Raw genomic sequence first — 17,917 nt, forward strand, 5'->3', positions numbered from 1 at the left:
AAGCACTTTCCTTCTAACAGAAAATGCTCTAGGACATGTGTGACTAATTTGTAACAAGGTAATTAAAAATTATCTGTATTACTGCAGTGCTGCATAATTTTGTTGAAACAAGCACTCTGGGTGAAGATGGGTGGAGAAGCTGGAACAGCTCCTGTCACCTGTTGCTGGTTCCTCTCCTCATGGGAGGGAGCTGGCTCTGTCCTGCTGGGGGGCCTGAGGAGGTGATTGCTGTCGAGCATGGGGATGGCATTCATGTGATTGTAGCTGTCATTTTGAAAATGCATCTTGGTTAATGAGGAGAGCTCTCAGTGCTCAGAGTGCTCCTGAGCTGTCCCAGTGGTGGCACAGTGTGGACCACATGGATTGATGGAGGATGCTCATGGCAGAGATGCAGTTTGTGTGGGCAGGGAGTGAGTCTGGAGATTGACACCTTCCCGTGGCATGGGCAGGGAGTGGGGACAAACATGTTTCAGGTGTGGGTAGTAGAGGTTGAACAGCCTGTTGGATACTTGAGCCTGGCAGGGAGTAACAGCCTGCTCCCTGTATCCTTGTGATCAGGTGGGATGTTGTGGAGGGGGATGGATGAATGGGAAGGTTGTATTCCCAGGGTCCTTGCCTGCCAGTGCCTCCTGCCATGCCCCAGATGGGGCTGTCTGGGACCCATCCTTCTGCCTGCTGGCTTTGGCACGTTCAGATTCTTGTCCTTTGATAGGGCTGTGTTAATCTTTCATCAGGAATGACTGAGCCAAGCAATAGCATTGGTACCCTAACACAGCTCAGAGGTCAGGAGGGACAGCCTCATCCAGCTAATGTGTGAGATTATTCTCTGCCTGTGACTAGTAAGCACTTCTGAATGGCAGTGGCCACTGCTCCTCCTCCAGTGTCTCCCCAGGAGGTGTTTGGCAACCTCAGAACCCCTTTGATCAAGGCAGGAGGGTGACAGAGAGCCGGAGGATGTCACTGCCCCTGCTGCCACATCCTCAGGCAGTGAGCAGCTGGTGGCATCTGAGGGGATGTCACACCCTGCCCTGGTCAGGGGTGACAAGGAGGTACAGCCAGGCAGGGAGACCGAGGCATTTCAGAAACACTGGGGTGGCTGTGCCAAGCACTGGGAGATGCAGTCAGCAGCCTCCTAATGCATCCATGTAATGAGGCTCAGCCACATGCATTTGCATAGCTAACTGCTGGACTAATTAGCACAATTAACTTCTTCTGTGTCCAACAACAAGCTTAGTGGGGAAAAAAATCTACAGTGTAAGGGAGAGTGGCCATTTCCAGAACAACAGTGAAAACTGTCTTAACTTGTTAACTGTGAAAGAATTGAATCTGCAGGGGGAGGGCGTGCAGTGCAATTAAGTTCAGGGATTGCCAGTGTAGGTACTGAGGGGTCAGGGACACAGTGAATGGCCCATGTTTTAAAAAGGGATCTGTTTTGCAGAAATTTCCACCATGTACAGTGGAGGAGTAAAATAAAAAACAACCAACTAAACAACAAAAATCCCACAACCAAAAAAAACCCAAAAAACAAACCAACACACCAATTCCAAATACAGTTTTATTTGAATTCCTCTTGGAAAGAAAAATAGCAGAAGTGTGTAGTAAAGCAAGCCTTCATTACCACTCACAACAGGTAGAAAAGTAGACCAAGCCAATTGGAAAATTCAAACTGATCCACTTATATAAAACCTTGAAAACAATTTTGTTCTGATGGCTGGGGAAAATGTATGAACAATAACCTCACAGTAAACATTTAGAAAATACTGGGACTTAAACTATGGGGACTAAAGAGATGGAATTGCAATGTAAGCTAGGACTGTGTCAGAGTATAATTCAGCAAGAAATCAACACAGGCTGTTAGATTTGAATGCAAATTATTGTTTCTTGTTAGAGAGGTGCTATTCACTTATTTTTTAAATGAGCTGTTGCCTGGATTGTGGCACATGGGAAAAGGCAAGATTGTCCAGTTTACTACCAGCACAATTCTGTGTTGCAGATCTTTTATGTCATGGCTCCTATGAACTCCTGGGAATGTAATGGTGAAAATGAAGAAACAGTTAGGAAGTCTGAGTGGTGCCTTGTAGATATCTTTAGGGAAACTTGGCCTGTTGTTGATCTGTTCCTGAAACAAGGATCAAATTATCCCATGTGTAAGGAGATATTGACTGCAATGGTGTTGGTGAATGTGACCTTGTATAATAAACCCGTGCTGTAAAATTGGGGATCAAATGAGGCATAATCACTTCCCTGACAGATAAACACTGTGACGTTCCCTTTCCTTAGCAGACTCAGCCGAGATCCCAGCACCACGTGAGTGAGAGAAGAACATTTAGCTTTACACAGCACCACAGCCCCGAGCACAGCTCTGGGCTCCATCCTGGCCGTGCTGGGTGGGAGGTGAAGATGGGAGAGGCAGCAAACGTGGCATTTTCGTGTCACCAGGTGCTGGGATGAGTGAGAACGCCCATCAGTCCCGAGCAAACACCGAACAGCGCTGCTCTAAGTTCTGTCCACTCCTGCCAGGGCTCCTTCCCGGAGCGTGGCTCTCGCTCTGTGCCTCGTGCCCGTCACACCCCGTGTCACCCTCCCAGTGACAGCCAGGTGGGCGAGCGGCCTCGGGAGGCTCCTCTGACAGCTCTGATGTGTCGGAGAGATCTCTGCTATGGCACAGAAGCCGCAGGGAGCGAGCTGCAGCAGGGAACGCGCGCCCGCGTGTCACCTTGCAACGTGACCTACATGGCACCGCTACAGCAGACACGCACACCGGGGACATGGAGGGGGCTGCGGGAGGCTGGGGCCACCTTTCACCCTTGGGCAGTGAGGGGGCAGCTCGCTGCGCCCCATCGCTGGGAAGCCGCTTCATCCCGGCAGAGCGGGGCATCCTCGGGAGCCGCGCTGGCAGCGGGGCGGCAGCGACTGCCCTGGGAGCAGTTCTGCCCTGGCACGGCTCTGCCCTGGCACGGCTCTGCTGGGCACGGCTCTGCTGGGCACGGCTCTGCTGGGCAGCGACTGCCCTGGGAACAGCTCTGCTGGGCACGGCTCTGCTGGGCACGGCTCTGCTGGGCAGCGACTGCCCTGGCACGGCTCTGCTGGGCACGGCTCTGCTGGGCAGCGACTGCCCTGGCACGGCTCTGCTGGGCACGGCTCTGCCGGGCACGGCTCTGCTGGGCACGGCTCTGCTGGGTAGCGACTGCCCTGGCACGGCTCTGCCCCAGAGCCGGGCACTGACGGAGCCTCCGCAAGTTGCGAGAAGACGAGAGCGCGCCTGCCAGAAACTCCGCGGGTGCGCGGCCCCGCGGGGATGGGAGACGGGGCAGAGGGGATGCGGGACGGGGCATCGGGGATGGGAGACGGGGCATCGGGGATGCGGGGGATGCGGGACGGGCAGCAGGGATGCGGGACGGGCAGAGGGGATGCGGAGGATGCGGGACGGGGCATCGGGGATGCGGGACGGGCAGAGGGGATGCGGAGGATGCGGGACGGGCAGAGGGGATGCGGGACGGGCAGCGGAGATGAGGAGGATGCGGGACGGGCAGAGGGGATGCGGGGGATGCGGGACGGGCAGCGGGGATGCGGGACGGGCAGAGGGGATGAGGAGGATGCGGGACGGGGCATCGGGGATGCGGGACGGGCAGAGGGGATGCGGGGGATGCGGGACGGGGCAGCGGCCCCGCTCGGCGCCGCTCCGGGAGGGGGATGGAGCAGCGCCGGGCGCGCACATCCCTGCGAGCCGCACCGCCAGCCCGGTGCATGCGCAAGGCGCGGGCGGCCGCCGTGGAGGTGGGGAGGGAGCGAGGACCACATCGCTGCCTCCGGCTCCGAGCTGCCAGTTGCTGGTTGCCAAGCAGTTATCATTGTTTCTGTGACGATTGCAGAGGCTGTTGCTAATTGAAGAAGCCCCCACAGCATCCTTCTCTCTGCTCCTGCTTCTGCTTTTATTTTAGAGGCTCAAGGGGGAAGACAGCCAGACTAGTGCTTTTTTACATTGCATTTTTATTTATTTCTTTTTGTGGGGGTGGGAAATTTCTCAGCTGGTGATTAAGTGATGGACTAGTTACTCATCCGTATCCCTTTAGTCTTTGTGTGTGTGTGTGTGTGTGCGTGTATGTCTGAACACACAGACAAGCTTACACACACACACACACACACAGAGTAAAATCCTGTTTGCCACTGCAGTGGGCACAAATAGGTGAGCATGACTACAGCCAAGGAGCAAAATGCATCAGGGAAACAAGCCCAACAGCAAGACCAGGTAATGCTTATTTTCCTCAATTTCAAAGAGATACAGATTTGCAATGTGTAGCTTTGTGTTTCTTGTATGATTATTATGATTTATTTTTTTAAAAATCTTTCTGCTGTGTGTTTTAAAATTGTCAACTGAGTCACCAGCCAGTGGCAGGAGGGAAGTGCTGTGTAGCTGGGTTCAAGGTCTGCCTTCTCGGTGTGTGTGGAGATTTGGGGGGAAAGCTGAAATTGTGCTAATTTAACAGCCTGTACCTCTTGCTGAAGGCTGTAGAGGTTTGTTCTCTAACTTGTTCCTTACATGTGTGCTGGGAGGGGGAGTATGTTGGGATGGAGGCCCTTTCTCACTGGAAGAAGGGGGCAAGGGTATTTAAAATCCCCTCTGCAGATAGATATAAAATTGTAAAAGTCGTGTTCAGCTTCTGAATTTGTCATGCACTTTCAGTGAATTTTTCTTGCCTGGCATTGTCTTGGAGGGGCACTTCAGGGTACAGCGTGTGCCCAGGCTGTGCACGAGCAAGCAGGGATGGCAGGGGGGGCAAAAAGCAGCTGCAAGTAGGCAAAACTCCTACTGGCTTTGGGGCAAATTGCTGTGCTCACAGCATATCTGAACTCGGTTAAATTTATTTCTCTTGGTAGGTGCTTTATGTGTTTCTGGAAAGGTAGAAAGTTAAAGATTTCATTTTCTCTTTCAAGCCTGTATTTTGGAGGATATTCCTCTCTGCCTGCATTTACTGGGATGGAATGAAGTCAAAACTTTCCCTGTCTAAAAAGCAGCGGGTGGCAGGAAAAAAAAGAGATTCATCCTCAGCTGTAAAGGATGGGCAGAGTTAGGAAGTGGTGGCATAAGGGAAAGTCTGGCTGCGATCTCGGAGCTCCAGCTGAGGCTGGGGAAGGTTCCTGGGCTCTGGGGGCACTGGCACATCAACATCTCCCTTCTCCTCATCCCCACCTTCCCCTACCCATGCCTGGGGCACTGAGGTGGAGCCCACACCCTCCAGTTCTGCAGTTGTTCCTCATCTCCTTAAGACATTGGAAGTTCTCCACTTTAATCTTTGGTTAGGACAGCACAGGAGGCTAAATTAAACAGATCTCTCAGGGCACAAATTAATTCTTAAAATAGTTCTTCCTGGAGTGATAGGCTGAGAGCCTCACGTATTGTTTTTCTTTTTTTTTTTTCTTGGTACAGTATTTTAGGGAAGGAAGGAGCATGAGAAGACACTAAGCACCACAAACAGCATCATATAATCTGCATTTTCAGGGTGACATTATACCAATGACCAAAACACACAGGCTCAATGGTTCAGAGAAAACAATAAGAAAACAACTTTGATATTTGGGGTTATGCCTTCATCTAACCTTGCAGGTGTTGGACTTCTCTTGTCTCTTCAATGCTTTTGGAATATATATTTTTGTCACTGTTTGCTGCAGATTAAAATGAGTCTACCTGTGTTTCTGGGAGGCAGGGGTTTATAAGTGCCTTTTCTGAGTGAACAGGGCTATGGGGCTGTCCCTTCCTTCTTTTTAAAGCTGTGCAAAGTGTTAAGTTTTGTAAGTCAAGAAGTATATGCTGCATTTTTATAAAGCAGAGGTGGTTTTGTTTCAAGTAGTGTTACCTGCCTAGTGCCATTTTGCTGTTGGCATGCCATGTCTTTCCTATATGAAGTACAAAATGCTCAGAATAGGTCTTTAGTATATGCAGAATCTTGATTGAGTATATTCCATAACTGGCTGAATTGCAATTATACCCATATGGTACACTTAAATATTCTGGAAGTACGTGCTCTCTCAGCTCTGCCCTAGTGTGAGCATGAAATAGAAATATCAAGAATATATAAATATCAATCATATTGATGAATATTAATGTCTGAGTCTGTGAGCAACTTTGCTCACTGCCATCATTTCTTTTATTGTTTTCACAATACATTATTAGTAAAATGGCTTGACAGCGGGGGGCTGAATCCAATCTCTGTCTATTGATTTGAGTGCACTTTTATCTTCCAACACCAAAAGCAGATCTAAACCCTTATTTTATCTAAAACTGTTCATAACTGAAAAAAGGCTCTATTCAAATTCTATTTCTAGCTGAAATTCTATTTCCAGGCTTATGCATATCAAGAATTACTGAGCTTTTTTTCCTTTCTTAAAAGTGATCAAGAAACTGAAAAATGTAGCTTAGAGAAAAATTGAAGGCAAAGTGCTGGACTGGCTGTAGAGAACTGAGTCTTTTTCAGTAGCAGCTGCTGCTGTCGTAAGAGATTTTGTCCATCCCTTTTCTGTGTTCCTTGCTGTGACATTCCCTGGATCCAGAGGCAAGCAAGTGTCACAGTTGGCTTCAATCTGTGCTGTGTCCTACCACACTAACCCAAACAGAAGCTGGCCATGAAAACACACTGCAGGAACAGGGTGGGGAAAGTTTGAAAACACCTGCAGAAGCTTTGCAGGCATAAATTTAAAAATCTACTTTAGACTCGTGTGTCTATATATGCAAATGAAGTTGTGTTCTGTCTTGAGATTTCCAAAAATGATAATAATTAGAAAATGATTGGGATGTGGAGATAAGCAAAGCACTGCTTCAGCTGCTGAAGGCAGGCAATCCCTTTCTTCCTTAGGTAATTAAAAATGTTTCTATACAATTCCTTTCTGATAAGCAATGCTGCTCACCTCCATGCCAGTTAAACTGCTCAGAATTCCAGTCATTTATCTCCTTGCTTATCTGTCTCATGGGTCTGAACTCTAAGTCTTTTGGACATCATGTACAGAGAACATTCTGTAAGTGATAAGTAATGCTGTCTGTTACTGTCAAGCTGTGATTGCTTGATCAAGATGTGAGTTGGACGTGGTGCCTCTGGTGCCTTGGCTGCTCCTGGTGCAGCTGTGGTTTCTTGTTCAGAGGGCTGGAGTTGGGCACAGTGCAGTGCACCATCAGCACAGCTGCTTCCTGCTCAACCCAGTGCTCAGGAGTGCGTGGCAAAGACAGTGATAGACTCAGGATCTGGCTCACAGGACTAGAGAATCTTGTTCTCCCCCTCTGGGTTTGTTAGCTGGGTGTGTGGATATGCCATTAAAACACTTTTCCATTAAAAAAGGGGAAGAAAATAGCAACAGCAGGTCAAGTGCTCTGACAATGCTCTGGCTATTTATACATGCTGAAGAGCTCTGAGTTTTAACATAAGCCTGTAAATTTGTTATCTTAGTTTAGCCCAATTCTTGCTACTTTTAATGGCCTTTGGGATTGCAAATAGCTCTGCAGTCATATATAAAGATAAGGAGGCTGATTTTTTAATGAAAATGTGGTAACAGGCATAATGCTAAAATGAGTCTTTTAAATATTTTAAAAAGTGAGTCAGCACATCAAGTATAACAAGATCACAGATTCTCAGAGAACAATTTTTATAAAACATATTTAAAGGGTTGATTGGTTAATTGGGTATTTGAACACTGAGGATAAGGATTGTTCTCATTTCTTTTGCTGTGTAGAGAAGAACTGTCAAGGGCTTATGGGGAGCAAGATCCTCTTCTGAAATGTGCTCGTGTCCTAGACAAGGTTGTTAATGACTGCATGGAATCCATGTAAAAGACCAAAAAATAAGTGAGGAGACAAAATAGCTTGAGGGCTGTCTTATTGAAGTGGGCTCCAAGGAGGAGTGGAATCAGATCAATAGAACAGTTCTGCCTATTAGCTGTCATTAAGGTAATCAATTCTGAATTTTACAGAACAGCTGGAATTCCAAATAAGAGGTGTGGTGTCTTCAAGTGGAAAGAGAACACATTTTACTTGGAAAACCTAGGCCAGACTCAAGAACAAAATGATGGAAAGATTAATATTTCATGCTGCTAATGTTCCCCTGCCACTCTACTTCACAGAAATAGCCTGTAGTATCTTGAGGAGTGAGTGCAGTTGGAGTATCTAATATACTATGCTGAAAGGTGCCTCTACTTGTGTAACTTTATCCAAATAAGAAGCTAAGTGTGCACTTCAGCTGAATTATGCAGACATGCCCCCTGTGTTGTTTTAATTCAGGTAATTCTGGGATTTCTGTACCTGGGAATGCCAATCCCTGTCTTCCTGCAAGGTCGTAAATGTTCTCTATCATTGTGAACTGAATCATGTGCTGTTAATTCATTCCCAGAGTAGATTAAATTAAAAAAATATGGATGTGCTCACACTGGGAAGTGGTATGTACCCACCCTGTGAGGGTCAAAGAGATGATACTGAGATCCCAAACATATATTTTTGATTGGGAATTATTTCAAACGCATTCCAGACTGGTGTGCATGTTCTTTAGTAGCTGTTCAGCATCTTCTCTCTAAGCATCATCTGAAATGAAGCCAGTTTCTGTACTCTGAGTCTACTATAAATGTGAGTGGGAGCATGGTAGATGTGTACAACTGAGAGATTTGGTCAGTAGTGCAGTTCTGAAAGGAACAGAAGGACTAGAAGTCAAACAAACATAACTCCATGTGAGCTACATTCCTGTATCCAAAGATATCCTTATACATGTATACATATTTTTTTCCTCTGAGGTGTGACTTAAAATCATTCCAGATCTTCTCTGCTCACTCGGCTGCTGTCCAGAAAATCACTGCCCCTGGGTACCAAATGTCTTGGTTGGTTGTACACGCTTCGCATGAAAGAATGCAACAATCCTGATCCTCTGTGACAACAAAGCCTCCCTACAGCACATGAGCAATACAAATTATGTCCAAAGAGTGCAAGATCCCTTCACATTGTAAACAGGCAGCGGTGTACAGTGGTGAATTATAAGTTGTGAATTTTATCTCTTTGAAGCAGGGAAGGGACTTTGCCCTTTTATTTGTCAATATATTTCTGTTGTATGCTAGACCACAAAGAGCCACTGCTGAACCCTCTGTCTTTTTTAGCAAGGTTTGAAGTTTAACTGAATGTTTGTAAGCAGATTGAGCTGTGAATTCACAAGAAAGCTCTGATTCACAGAGCCATTATCTGGCACAGTCAGACTCCCCAGTGCAGCATCCCAGTGGCACAGAATCCATGCAGAGGAATGGAATAGCACCATGGAATGCCTCTGAGGTGCCCAGATCCTGCACTGGGCTGAAAGGAGCCTGGCCTGGAGCTGTTGAACAGGTGGGAGTGAGTCTCCTGGGAGATGAGCTAATTTAGTGTGTTATCTCAGTGACTTGTGACAGGAGAGCTCCTACATTCCTGGCTGGAGCTGAAACCTGTCACATCCCAAAGGTGAGGCCCTGCTTGCGGGAGTCCCTCATTCTCATTGCAATATCCTGGCTCAGGTTATTACAGCTGTGCAGAAATCAGGGGCAATGCACTTTGGGAAGGTGTCTGCCAAAGAGAAGGGAAAAAGGAGTAAGCTCTGATTTGCATAGAAAACAATAGGTTTCTGTAGTTTTTAACGGAACTGTTTGCCGTTTGGGGGCATAATTTTTTTAAAAATAAAATTATTCATATGAAAGAATACTTTTTTTCCTTGATAGCAACTCTTTAAATGACATGTCTTATTTTATACCCAACACAGGCTTTCTCCAGGAATCATAGAGAATAATTTTTCATTCTCTTAATGGTATCTGATCTATTCCTCAAGAGATTAAACTTCTGTAATAGCACTCCTGAGAACACTGTATTCAAGACCATGGAATTGCATCAAACTGGCAGTCTTTTCTAGCTATTAGTTTGCCACAAGGAATGCAGTCAGCTAAGAGATGGGAAGGGAGAGACAGAGGTGGAAAGGAACATGTCTGGTGTAAAACTGGAGTCTCAAAACAAGAGGCTGCAGAAAAGCCTTTTCAGTATCCAGTGCTGAAGTAGAAGTGCTTCTGGAAGGTCTCTGGAAGGCCACATGAGCTCTAAAGTTCATACATTTCTACAAGATGCTGCTTAAGATTGTGTAAATTTTGCATGCTCTTTGTACCTTGACCAAGTGGAATGTGCTCTGCCACTGTCCTTGGTACAGCTGCTCCCTCCATTCCTGGCAGAGGTGACCTGGGTTCCATTCTTTCCCATTAAATATATATATATATAATTTTTTTGCTGTTGGATAAGGGCAGAATAATCTGCCTCTGAAGTTCACTGTTGATCTGGGGTCATGGGGATGTGTTTGAATGCCACCAGACTCCTACAGAATTTGATGTGTCATTCCAGCTGTGGTCCATTAGCAGTGCTGGGCATTGCTACAGGCATTTCATGAACAGTGGTTGCACCTGCTTTCAGTTCTTTAATGCTGCTTCGTTGTGATCTTTATCAGGCATTAAGTTGTGGTGAATCTTGGTTGCTTTGGATGATGTGAGAGAAGGCAGCACTTTTAAAATTATGTAGAGCACAGTAATGTCTATTTTTTAACACAGTATATTCTGTATGTTTTACATTCATATTTTTTGATCTTTTGTCCGTTTTTTTCCCCTTCATCTTTTCTTTCACCTTTCTGTTCTGTCCCCTCTGATTCTTAAGTTGGATTTAAGTAAATGAAATAGAATCAGAGAAAGGAGAGTGCCAGCAGCAATGGACCAGGAAAGTGCGCACTCCTTCAAAGTGCAGATGTGAAGAACTAACTGTGAGAGGAGTGCCTTCAGCAAGTTTGAAACCTCTGTTAAGCATAAATTTGGAGAGAGACTGTATTTGAAATCAGTGAAGGTGGTCAAGAATGGAAAGACAAGTTGATATGAATTTCTGATTTAGTGCCAAATTTTGAGTGGGTTTATTGGTTGGCTTTGAATGACAACTCAGTTGTGGAGTATGGAACTCAGTCCTTCCTGTGTGCAGACACCCACTGTGGCTTTGAGCAAGAGTGTTGGATCCTTAGTGGCAGTCAGCAGCTTCTCTTCTGCTGAGATAGTCCATGTTGCCTAAAATTGGGGGGGGGAAAATATCTGGGAGTCTCCTGAGGACAGCCATGTGAAATATGGAGTTCTGAGATACCATAGTAACTCAGGCTGCACAAGTACCTGAGATATCAGAGAGATGCACTTCTTGATGTTTGGAGAATATAGGAAAAGGGTCACAGGAGAAAGCCTGGAAGTTAAAACTCATTCTGAAGGTTTAGATATGAATAAGAATTTCAGCAGAAAAAATATCAAGATAAAAGTAAATGCTGTCAGGACTTGAGACAGTTATAAGCAAACTTGCAAATGAGAGAGAGATAATGCACAGAATTGTATGATTCTAAGATTTTGGGAACTTGAAGCAATTTTATACTTAAAGGTAAGATGGAGATGCATCTTTCACCTGCCCATTGCATCATACAGAGACCTTTTCGAAAAGGAGTAATTAATATTTTTTTTCAGTAGAAATACTGAAGTATAATTGGGAGCCAGAGAGGTTAAATGGAAATGTAAGTGGGGGGATGATGAGCCAAGGATATGTGTGGTCATAGGTTAAACCAAAGCCTTTCAGAAATGGAAGCCAGAAGCTGAAGTTTGGTGCTGGGCAGGCTGATGGAGAGCATCTTCCTAAAAGTCAGGATGAGGGGATGAGCCAAGGCTGTAGCCCAGGGTCTGGTGTAGAGAGAAAGCCCTGAAAACAGTTGTGGAAGTTGCTGGAAGCTCTTGAGTGTGATGGCAGCAGAGAGGACATAGTTACTTCCCATCTCCATTAGTGAAAATTCTTCACTATATAAAATCCTTTACTGTATAAAATTTAGGAAACTGCTGATATTAGGAAACTTTTCTGTGACTCATGAGAGAAGAGATGGTGAGGGGGCTAGAGGGTGACTATTAACTCTCTGGTCTGGTTATGGGAATTACAACACAAGTAGGATTGGATTTGGTGATGAAAGATGCTTGTGGAGGAAGGAGCTTCAGGGCCTTGTTCACCTCCCTGCCTTGAGCAAAGCAGCAAGGAGGAGTTTATTTTGGCCAGCTCTCAGATAAACTTGTTCCATTCAGAAACACCCTGCCTTCAAAACAAATAATTAAATAACACAGTAACCAGAGACATGACCTTCTTTCCTGTGTGAGGGGTATGGTGGGGGAAAGGCAGCAGCTGTCTTTGCCAGCTGGGAAAAAGATTCCCAAAACAGCAAGAGAGAGAATATGGTCAAGGTCCCCCTCTTGCTCAGGGAAAGGGCTCTGCTTCTCTCATTTTCCCTTGTACTCCCTGTCCCTGAGTGCCCTCACTGCCTCTGCCCTTGCTGCTGCTGGACTGAAGCTTTTTGTTGAGAGACAGCCTGTGTGCTGTCTGCATGATAAATGCTCAGTGGCAAGAAATGTAGGGCTATTACTATTATGAGATACAATTTTGTGAAAGAAATTGCAGGTGAAAAGTGCATTTAGACCATAATTTCTCAGAGAGGGTTTTGCCCTAGACTGCTGATCAACATCTGCTCACAGAAGCATAACAGGGGCTCTCTGCTTTGGGATCTTGTCTTGTCAAATGGCCCTGCAGTGCCAGCACCTGGGGACGTGCCTCTGGGCTAATGGCCTTGGCAGGAGAGGCTGGGGAAAGGATGGGACAACCTCCTTGCTTTGCTGGTGAGGGAGGAGCATTTCCCTGTCTAAAACAACCACCTTAAAAAAGCTGAAATGCAGATTATCACAGGCAGAGGATGGGCCAGTTTTGTTAGAGCTGGTGGGTGCTGGGATGGAGAAGAGTCAGTGGTGGGATCCTGGTGAGTCACCAAGGGAGCAGGAGCATCCAGACATCATCTCTTTGCTGCCCCTCAGGCTTGGGGTGTCCCTTTCAGCCCACCACCCACCCCAGGGTGGCAAAGCCTCGTGCCCTCATTTCACCTCCATAAACACACAAGTCTAAGCTGAGCAGGGAACAAAGCCCTGAGCGTGTCTCATGATCAAGGAGGGTGTGAGACACTGAAGGAAACAGTTTTGAAGAGTTGAGCTGAGCTTACAAGTTAAAAGAACATTCAAAAAGCCATTAGAAAGGGGAAGAGAATCAGTTTGAATGAAATAGCAAAAAACAAGCAGATCTGAAGGCTGAATTGTTGTCTTTGGTTTGTTTGTTTGGTTTTTTTTAACCCTTCACCTTAACATCCTTTTTTGGTCTGAAAACAAATGGCTGTTACTTTTATTGTTTATAACATCATAAGACAGATAAAATGAAAGTAAATTTTACATAAAGTTTCACAATGCTTTGGCTAAAGAAATTTCTATTGCTGCTTAACTGCTGCTAAGCTTGAAATTAGAGAGATAATAAGGCTTCATCTGAAGCAATTAGTCTGCAGTTTTTGACTCCATTACCTTCAGTTACGTCTGTGGCCAAGTGCAGATATTTAAGACTTAGTTGTAGTAAGATATTGTCAAAAGTGAAATCACAACTTAGACTTTAATTTATTGTTAATTTAGACTGTCAGAGATACTGTAATAAACATATAATAGCATATTATGTGGAATGCATTTTGGGTCATTAATTTAGCTTAACCACACACTGTGACCAACCACTCAACTCTTTCTGTGTTGGGTTTAAAGGGGTCTGATACTTAATCTTAATGTGGTTGTTGGAATTAACAAATGGTACATTCAGTTGTAACTGTGTTTAAGTGTGCTGAGAGCCTCACACTTTCATTTTTCTGTTTTCATGGCCAGGAGCAAACAGGTTATTTTCAAAGGCACTTGCAGCATTTTGTGCCTACTGACAGAAAGAAACTCAAGGATGGACAGGAAAAACACATTGCGAAGTAGCCCACATTAAATGAGAGAGAGGAGGCATGGGATGATACATGAAAAATCAGATTATATAGCTTGAAGGATGTAGTAAGGAAAAACTTCATGGTTGTTATTACTCTGAGATATGGTGGTGTTAGAGAAAAAGGACTTCAAGGTGGGGAAGCATCACAAAACTTCTTTTTTTTTTACCTAAATTTGAGATTTTGCAGATGTCATTGCAGTGAATGTGATAAGCATTAACTAGTCCTTAAAGCAGGAGATTTATTTTTCAACTTTGCTTCTTCTTAAGAATCCCTGGCACATCACGGTTTACTTGAATCTAATATACTAACAACCTTCCTTTTTCTAATTTTCATGTCCCAATATCTGTGATTTAAAAGTTAATTTACAAACATTGCAGAGAAGGCTGATCCATTGAATCTAGCAAGGATTTGATATTAATTGTTGTAGGCTTAATCATTGGAGGGTGCAGTTGCATTAAATTGATTTATTTTCCATGGTGTTTTCCTCATAAGGTACAACACATGGTTTAACATGGATTACATCAGTGGTTGACTTTGCCATTGCAAGTCCTGGTATAATTGGAAGGTTTATTCCAACAAGCTAAACAAGCTAGATAAAGAGCAGTTGCAAAAATATGGGACAGAAAAGTCCAAGGAGAAATTGATTGAAACAGCCCTGGAAAGTACTTAGCACATAAAGTTTGTGCATTAGGGAGATTATATTGATTGGGAAATGCTTTGACTTTGGTTGCTGAGGGCTGTTCAGTGCTTGCTTGTCCAAATCAGCACCTCTTGGCAGGACCAGCTGACCTCAGTTACTACTCCTCTGCTTGAGAAACGTTGCCTTCCCACCTCTGAGGGTAATAATAAGTAAATAGATGATGTCTTCTTTTGGTTTTGTGCCTTGTTTACAAACTGGGCTTTCCAAAGCCCTTCTGGGAGACTGCAAGACTGAGTTGTTGTGTAGGAGGCGTCTTTCCCTCAAATGTGTTAGGGAATTCAGTGTTGATACTGGGCTGTAGGATGACAGAGCATCCATGTGTAAAACAGAACTATTTTGAAAATAGTTTTGGAAAAAATTTTGGAAAGTGTATGTATCTGAAATTTGAGATGTTTTGCATTAGTGTCTACACTGAGAATAAATTTGCTGACTTCATCAAGCCATGAGCTGGTCCCTATACTACCTTTTACTGTCTTGAAAATCCTTATGAAGAAAATTGAGGCTTTTAGTCTACAAGAGCAACAAACCTGTAACTAACAGACTTATTTCAGCCGGCCCATTCTGTTTTCATGTGGCTTTTATTATAGAAATATATTATATTATATAACTGATATTATACACAGTTCTCTGTACTGTTCTATCATGGTAGAGAAAAATGCTTCTTCCAGAAATCAGATTTCTCTCAGGTCCTCAGAGATGTGGAAATATGATGGAGCTCTGTCTGAGAATGGACTTCTGGATTAGGAGTACAAAATAAATTAGGTCTTGTATACACATTGGAATAAGGCTGTGGGTCTGGTTTCCTCATTATTTGTTTCAGAAGATTTATTTTATCGCCCATTGGCTCCCATCCTTTTGCTTGTGAAGAGGGAGTGCTGCTCACTGCTCTTCTCCTGACCTTGAGGTGGGAGGTAACTAGAATGAACTTGGGGACCATGTAGTGAAAGGGGAGAAACCTGCCAAACCTCCATTCTAGCTGTGTGCTTCCTGTAAATTCCTGTAGGCTCCTAAGATTCCTGCAATCTCCTATAAATTTTAGACCTTCTCCAGTCAGTTATAATGCTCTTAGCATCTGGGTAGTAAATCAGTGTTATCAGTAAATAAATTGTCATCTTGTCTGTCATGCCAAAAGGGAGCAATTTCCTTTTCTTTTTTTTTGTTCTTCAGCATCCTGCTGTGAATTCCAGAGAGACTCTGGTGATCAATAGCACACAGCTCCTGTCACAGGCTAAGCCCAGGTTTTAAGTCTTCAGTGATCTCTCTGCTGTAAATTACAGCTGTTTGCAACTATGATGCATAGTTGTTTTCCTATAGGATGCAGTTCATTTGTGCAAGGATATTCCCATTAAATCATCCAACTCAAAATATATTGGGGAAACCTTTGAAATCTCCATGGAGCTCTGCCTGGGGATGGGTGGGGAGATGGCTAAAAACTTGTGGCTCAGGACTGAAAGGAGAGTATTGTAGAAAGAGGTGCCCCTAACGTAGGGAATAATGTGCTCTGACTTCATGATTCAAAATTGCATTGCTCTGACTTCATGCTTAAAAATTGCTTTATTAAAATTATAATATATTACACTAATAATATATTAAAACTATATTAAAGAGATACTATACTATACTATACAAAAGATACTAAAGAAAAACTCGTGACTGAGACAGTCAGGACACAGCTTTGACCCAACTGACCAAGGAATCAAAACAACCCTCAGCAGAATCCAACTGACAAATCACTTTGGGTAAACAATCTCCATAACACATTCCACAGGTGCAAAACAGCAGGAGCAGTGAATAGAGATAGAAATGGTTTTTTCTTCTTCTCTCTGTGCTTCTCACTGCCTTCCCAGGAAAGGTCCTTGGGAAGTTGTGCCTGCTGCTCTCTGTGAGGAGGGCAGGGACAGGTGACTTTGAGAGCAGCCCTGGGGAAAAGAACCTGGGGGTGTTGGTTGATGAGAAGCTCAACGTGAGCTGGCAGCTCAGAAACCCAAGCACATCTTGGGCTGCATCACTAGAAACATGGCCAGTAGGTCGAGGGAGGAGATTGTCCCCTTTCACTCTGCTCTCGTGATGCCCACCTGGAGCACCATGGTCAGCTCTGGGGACCCTGAGAGAAGAAGGACAGAGGAGGCCACAAAGGTGGTTGGAGGGCTGGAACACCTCTCCTCTAGCTGAGAGTGGGCGTTGTTAACCCTGGAGAAGAGAGGGCTCTGGAGAGATCTTAGAAAACCTTCCAGTGCCTGACTGGGGCTATGAGAGAGCTGGAAAGGGGCTTTCTACAGGTGCATGTAATGATGGGACAAGGGATAATGGCTGTAAGCTGAAAGAATGGGGTTAGATTAGATATTGGAAACAAAGTCTTTACTGTGAGCGTGGTGAGGCTCTGAAAGAGGCTGCCCAGAGAAGCTGTGGCTCTCCCATCCCTGGAAGTGTTCAAGGCCAGGTTGGGGCTTGGAGCAACCTGGTCTAGTCCCTGGAAAGTGTCCCTGACCAGAACGAGATGGTCTAGTCCTAAATCCCTTCCAACCCAAACCATTCTATGATTCTGTGGTTCCATATTGAGTATGTTTGGACCATAAACCTAAGAATTTGTGTGTGTCTACATTGAAATGTAAGACGAAAAAAGACTGAAATCAGATTTAATGGGAGGAGAATTACCAAATAAAAAAAGAATCTCATTGTTCTAGAAATGTTTCTGCTACCCAAATGTGCAATAAACTTCTGAGATTATTCTCAAAGGTTTAAAATATCTGAAAACTGAAAATTTTTTCCCACTTTGATACAACTGGAGTTAATTGCACCCCCCCACACACAATTGGCATCATAAATCTCTTTCCCATCTTGCTCTAGGAAAGCAAAGAGGCCTTGGCTGGTTGCTATTTCTGCAATAAAGCATTCTGGAAATATTGTTCTATGTACACAAAGATATGAAGTAATTGAGCTCAACAGGCCATGTAAAATACACATGAGAAATAAAGTATGTACTTGAAGCTAAAAATATAATCCTAAATGAATCCTATTGGGATGGTCTGTGCTCATGCTACTTCTAGTCCTCTTTCTGCAAGTAGAGCTTATTTCTTTTTGCTTTTGTTTCCCAAATAGCTTTTTTTGTCATTTTTCTTTGTCCTCTATGAAAAAAGTTGGAGAAAGAATCAATTCTTTCTTCCTGTAAGTTGCTACAGCAAGTTCTACTGTTCTACTGTTACTACTTGTAATACACAAATTGTGCATAGTCCCACAGAGCAGAAAATAGATGTAGCAGAGGTTTGGGGAAGAACATGAGAGATTATAATGAATCTACATGAGTGTGCTCTTTCTCTGTGGAGTCACTGTTCAGGGAGACTGTGAT

General features: G+C 44.4%; 1 protein-coding gene across 4 annotated transcripts in view; it reads left to right on the forward strand.

The window, feature by feature from the left end:
* Nucleotides 1-17,917, forward strand: part of DPP6 (dipeptidyl peptidase like 6) — a 539,077-nt gene that overhangs the window by 287,768 nt on the left and 233,392 nt on the right. The window contains exon 1 of one of the 4 annotated variants that reach the window (XM_064433267.1): nucleotides 3,772-4,249. The exons of the other annotated variants lie outside the window; for them this stretch is intronic. Within the exon in view, the coding sequence (XP_064289337.1) occupies nucleotides 4,193-4,249 (57 nt within the window). The 5' untranslated portion in view covers nucleotides 3,772-4,192. Of the gene's footprint in view, nucleotides 1-3,771; nucleotides 4,250-17,917 lie in introns of those variants that run through there. 4 annotated transcript variants of the gene reach the window in all.

The sequence above is a fragment of the Passer domesticus genome, chromosome 1, assembly GCF_036417665.1.
Source record: "Passer domesticus isolate bPasDom1 chromosome 1, bPasDom1.hap1, whole genome shotgun sequence".
Taxonomy (NCBI): Eukaryota; Metazoa; Chordata; class Aves; order Passeriformes; family Passeridae; genus Passer; species Passer domesticus.